Source organism: Dysidea avara, chromosome 9 (genome assembly GCF_963678975.1).
Source record: "Dysidea avara chromosome 9, odDysAvar1.4, whole genome shotgun sequence".
NCBI lineage: Eukaryota > Metazoa > Porifera > Demospongiae > Dictyoceratida > Dysideidae > Dysidea > Dysidea avara.
The window spans coordinates 6515140-6521075 of record NC_089280.1 but is presented as its reverse complement, the minus strand read 5'-3'; the positions used below and the strand labels follow the sequence as shown (position 1 = coordinate 6521075).

General features: G+C 36.3%; 1 protein-coding gene across 1 annotated transcript; it reads left to right on the top strand.

The window, feature by feature from the left end:
* Positions 1-4485: 4485 nt before the first annotated feature.
* LOC136266616 (heat shock 70 kDa protein 4L-like) lies at positions 4486-5723 on the top strand. The gene is made up of 7 exons (XM_066061613.1): positions 4486-4554; positions 4610-4709; positions 4764-4867; positions 4946-5029; positions 5081-5241; positions 5293-5521; positions 5577-5723. Exons 1-7 carry the CDS (start codon positions 4486-4488, stop codon positions 5721-5723), a joined length of 894 nt encoding a protein of 297 aa, XP_065917685.1.
* The last annotated feature ends 213 nt before the right edge of the window (positions 5724-5936 follow it).

The following is a 5936-nucleotide window of genomic DNA, read 5'->3' as shown; positions in this document are numbered from 1 at the left end:
TGCAGTGCATGGCTGCTGAAAGAGTTTTGGGTGTTAAAATACTCACATCCAAGCTATGAAAATCCAAAATTTTTCAGGGGACATGCTCCAGATTCCCCTAGCTTGGCATGCTTATGCAGGCTATTGCTTTGCCATACAATGTCAGATCATGTCAGATCAATTTTGACTTTGGTCTGCCATAATGTTAGATCAATGAAGACTAGTTATAATCCTCTCTGTAGAGCACTATAGCTTGTCATATTATCTTCACTGCATCTGTAGAAAAGAAGAACAGTGATTTGTATGAAAGTTAAGCAAACTTCAAAGCCAGTTTATAGTTGGCTTTGGGTATATAATTTATCAAGACTCCACAGGAGAATGTAGGCCCTGAAACGGTACAACAATTACCTGTAAAATGCTACCATTAAACAAATTACGGCACATTCATCGGTGAACCTGTTGGCAGTGAAATGGATTTTTCAAAATAGCAATGTGTCTTTAAACACAAATGGCAATGTGTCTTGGCAATGTGTCTTTAAACTGTTCTAAAAGTTTCAATGAAATTGTTACATATGTTTTCGAGAATGGCTAGTTATGAAATTTGAATTTAGTCATCCCCACATAATTTGCTCTTTAAGGGTGCACCTTAAGAATTTAAGGAATGATGCAGAGCACAACTGCCATCACTGGTTATTGATGAACTGAGCTGTGAACAGTAAGTGTAATTAATCAGTGCATGTAGCCATAAAAGGATGCAAAAACGTATGGCATCATCATACAAGAATGGCTAGTTTGAAATTTGAATAGTTGCCTCCATGTAATTAGGGCATGGTTAAAAGAATTTAAAGAATGACACAGAACACAACTGCAGTCACCGGTTATTGATGAACTGGGCTGAATAGTAAGTGTAATTAATCAGTGCTTGTAGCCATAAAAGAATGCAAAAACCTATGGCGCCATCATTCGAGAATGGCAAGTTTCACTTTTGAATAGTTACCCCGATGTCATTAGGGCATGGCTTAAAGAATGACACAAAACACGACTGCAGTTACCAGTTGTTGAAACAAGCTGTGAATATGTTTATTTAATTAGTGCATGTAGCTAGCCTAAAAGGAAGTGTGCAAAACCACCAATAATTTAGAAATTGTCACCTGCATTTTAGCTATAGCACCCCCACACAAAAGTATATGGGTACACATGTAGTTACAACATACACAGGACACATGAATACCAAACAGTTTTCACAATAATGATGTAAGAATTGTATAATAATGACTGTGATATAACTGCTATGAAAATAATGTCTCCACTTCTCCAGTGACCCACCATGGTAGCAGGTCTCACACGACGGCATATTCATCCAAACACAGTTAAACAATGGGAGTAAGTGCACTGACAACAGGTTGGTATAACTCCATTTATGGAATTCAGATGAGTGGGTGGGGTCTAAACATTTAACACACACATTCTTGTTATAAATATGTACTAGAGTTGCAACAGTATAGTACTGAGTACAGTGATAATAGTCTCCATTGAAATCACTACCAAACGATACTAAGTGGAGGATATTGTTGCATCTCTAGCATGTAGACTTCATCAGTACAATCAAGGAAACCTGTCTTAATGGCCACCAATATAGAAAGACAACCTCTCTCAAAAAGCCAATTCCAAAGTGTGGATTTTTACACTACTATCCGCTTATCGAGCGAAGGTGGCAATAGACAAGTTGCACTGTAATATATACACTCGACCTGATCCTGTACATTCTGTCAGTGGATGAGATCCACTTGGCCAGGACAAAATGTGACCCAAATGTCCCGGATGTATTACCCAGACTCAGTAGCTATCCCATGCTAGGCATATGCATATCCCAGCAAATCCCCATAGTTGGCATGCCTTCATGTGAAAAGTTTACTAATGTGTACGTCCTCATATCCTCAGATCCCCGCTGTCACAAAATGTCTGGGCTACATGCACCCATCACTTCTTCTAAAAGTTGTTTCTACCTCTGTAAACACACTATTTCAGTCTACCAACATATCAAAAGAGGTAATCATATTGTGGGATAAATCATGCACATTACCAGTAGAATGGTGATACAGTACATAAGCAACTAATATTGATTTCACATTGCAACAATTATTGTGGATGTCAGTAGTGATCCTTCACTCTCCAGTACCTCAGTTTCAAGCACTGCAAAAACTTGTTAACATCAAGTAAGAGCACTACCAGCTCACCTATGAGAGCATTGTGATAGTAACTTGAAGTACAACCAATATGTGCTGTGTATGCATGGAAATGGGTAGTATGTATACTGTTTGCATATTTTGTGTGTGTCTTGTGCATGCTTGTATATGATGTATGTGTGCATCTATGTATTGAAATGAGTATAATCTGGTGTCCCACATTTGTAATCTCTGTAACAGACCTCAGCAAAGCATCTTGTGCTGTACGTGACAAAACAAGTTTCTGAGTTGTTCTTAGGACAGTATGGCCACTATGGCATTGGCCATAGCAGGTTTTATTCATGAAACGTATCAAAAATTATTCTAATAGAACAGTCAAGCAAAGTAAAAACTCTAATAGAACAGTCACAAACAATATAGCATAAAGTGTTAAATTTCTATCTGAAAACACTCCCAGATGTAATCTCAGAGTTGTTATGTCATTTTTTCAGATTTGGTATCCTCCCAGACAACCTAGAAAGGCATGCTTTGCAAATAAGTGTATTACATGCATCTTTAGTGGTAACTCTGACTAGCCATTACTTGGCCTGACCAATAAATTGCAGGTTCCACCAGCTCTGGTTCTAATAACAATTCACAGCTACTAGGAATGCATGATTATATGTTCATCACTTTGTGTTTTGTCTCAACACCGCTACAATGCAGAATTCATCATACACCCCCATGGATTGAGAGTCTTTCAATTATATAACCAATAATAATTAGTGATATCCCCCCAAAAACACCTTCGCTGTAAAAATTGGCTGGTAATTTGGCCGCCTTTTGAATAGTCTGTATAGAGAAAAAATGCGGCCAAATTACGAGCCAATTAGAGTAATAAAGAATTAATTTATGATGTAGCAGGGATGAACATATAGAACACAGTTGAATGATTGACATTCAATGTTACAACTTCATTATTAATAGTTGTAGTTGGTAGTATATCAACATAAATTTTATTCTTGGCTGCTTCAGATATCAGCTGTTTTGGTTGCCAGTTGCTTTTATTTTACCTATTTTGCAGCCAAGCATGAAAACTTAGGTAGTTGTAGTAACATTGATTCTTGGCCGCTACAGATATCAGCTCTTTCAGTTGCCTGTTAGTCTTTTTCTATAGCTGAGCTGCTTTTTTCAGGTACTTGTAGTTTCCTGGACATGCCTTTTTTTACAGCGAATGTGTTTTTGGGGGGATCTACAATACATATCGATATGGCAATATATTGGTGCACAAATAAGTATCACGATATGAGACTGTACTTTGGAAATATTGATATATCGAAGGTTGGTAGTAAAACAATCGGTGATTGCTCTATTACTGTATATAACAGTGATCTCAATCTTAGAGATACAATAGAAAGCCTTTCTATTACCTCTGCTATAAGTGCAGCATTATGCGAAGCCATACAAATACATGTGTATAAGTGCTGCTGTTATGGCTTAAATATTCTTATTCAGGTCTTCTGAAAACAGTAACTGTTACACTTTAAGTATAAAGACTGCACCACTAAGCAGTAAACAATCTGTTTTATATACCAGCCAACTTGACAACTCATCAAAATGTGGAGTAAGCCAGACAAACCTTTGTCGAAACATACATTAAAATGTTTGTGGTTGCTAATTGTCTGTGTTGTGGCAATAGAGGCAGGTATCCATCCACTAGTGGATACCTCCAGTGTATCCTCCAGTATCCACTCCCTTTGTAACACAGCTCTCTTTACTTCATACTAAAAAATCATATCAGAACATACTAGCTAATTGTCACATCAGTAGCTATAATACTGTAGTTAGCTAGTTGGCATTCACTGAATAAAGAAATTTGTATACATAGTGAATGTAGAATCTGTGCCAGCACTTTTAAGGTACAGATAAATGGGATATCGTTACAACTATTAGCTGATATGCTAACTATCATCAGTCATAACTATAGCCATCACTACTTCATTATAGTATCGTGATACAGTATCGTATCGAACAAGTTTATTGATGGAGATACATGATACACAACATGCACTGTATTGCAGAACACTAGTTCTAATAGAGAGTTTTGAAAAAATTCTGGCCAATCCTTATTGTGAACTACTATCATTGTTTATGATTATAAGTTGATATTTTTACTTGAACAAAATAAAAATGTGAGTTAGGCTAATGTATATAGCAACGTTGAAGTTCACTTGGCCTGTAACACTGTTATTACTATAGTTGCTTCAACTTAATTTTCTTGGTATAGGTTGATTATTTAAGAAGGATAAAAGAGTTCAGCTGTCAGCAAGTTACTGCAGCAATGCTTTCCCATCTAAAAAGCATTGCTGAAGCCTCACAGAATGCTACAGTTGTTAACTGTGTTGTATCAGTAAGGAGGATAGTTTCTTGTGTGTGGGCTAAATGTTATTTTTTCTTGGTTATAGGTCCCATCTTATTTTACTGATTCCCAACGAAGAGCACTTTTAGAATCTTGTTCAATTGCCCAATTGAACTGTAAAATGCTGATGAATGACACTACAGCAGGTCAGCCCACAATGGTGTGCAGCAAGATGCATGAATTATGTGTTCTTTTCGCAGCTGCTCTTGCCTACAGCATTTACCAAGAAGATTTGCCTAGGAATGAAAGAAATTCTCAAAAGGTAGTGTTTGTTGATTTAGGATATTCCTCATTACAAGTGGCAGTGTGTGCTATCAGTGAAAGCAAACTAAAGGTGTCTTTAACTGTGATTTTTTGTTTTATTTGATGCTCTATTAAACAGGTTTTAGCCAAATCTTTTGACCCTACTGTTGGTGGAAAATATTTCGATGAATGTCTTGTGAACTACTTTGCAAAGGAATTCAAAGTACCAGGAGAAAGTTGTTATAAGGACTATTTATATCATTCTCTTTGATAGAATGTATTCAAAATAGACAGCCTCGCAAATCCCAGACATCGACTGCGACTAACAATTGAGTGTGAGAAACTTAAAAAGCAACTGAGCAGTAGTACTGCTACACTTCCTTTAATCATTGAGACTTTTGTCAATGAAAAAGATGTAATAAGCCGTATAGATAGGTAATAGAAAATTTACTGAAATTTTTTGTAGTTTTATGCCGGTTATTACAGGAATATATTCAAGGATTTGTGTGCTGAGCTGTTTAAGAAAATAGAGATGACTCTGAAGAGAGTATTAAAAAAGGCTTGTCTCACCAATGATGATATACACTCAGTGGTAACAATTGGAGGGTCATGTCGTATTCCAGCTGTGAAAGAAATTATCACCAGTGTCTTTAATAAACCTTGCAATACAGTGTCATATACAGATGAGATCATTGCCAGAGGATGTGCTTCACAAGTGAGCATGATTAGAATTACTGTACTATTATACTATAATGTGCTTTTCCATACAGTGTGCTTTACTAAACTTCCAAAATGTTCAAGGAAGAAAATTTAAAATCACGGACATTTATCCGTATACTATTAAGCTGTCATGTAGTAAGCACATTGACGAAAGTTTACTAAGGTTTGTAATATATGCACTACAATATGCTTGTTAATACTAACCTAACCTGTCAAGATCTTCTATTAGTCATATGTAATTATCGGATTTAATAGACAAGTGATTTTGTGGATCGTAATATTGGTTTGAGATCAGTTTTCTTGTAAATATCTTCTAAATATTGTGGATTAAGTGACCATAGTCATATTAAAAATTGATACAATAGCCAATCAAACTTGCTTGTATCACGACACCTAGCTCAGCCAAAAAC

What these genes read in the sequence shown, in the direction of transcription:
- LOC136266616 (XM_066061613.1), top strand. Translation starts at nt 4,486, where the DNA reads ATGCTTTCCCATCTAAAAAGCATTGCTGAAGCCTCACAGAATGCTACA. An exon ending in ACTTTGCAAAGGAATTCAAA is followed by an intron (nt 5,030 to 5,080) that starts GTACCAGGAGAA and finishes TCTCTTTGATAG; the next exon opens with AATGTATTCAAAATAGACAG. An exon ending in GTAATAAGCCGTATAGATAG is followed by an intron (nt 5,242 to 5,292) that starts GTAATAGAAAAT and finishes CGGTTATTACAG; the next exon opens with GAATATATTCAAGGATTTGT.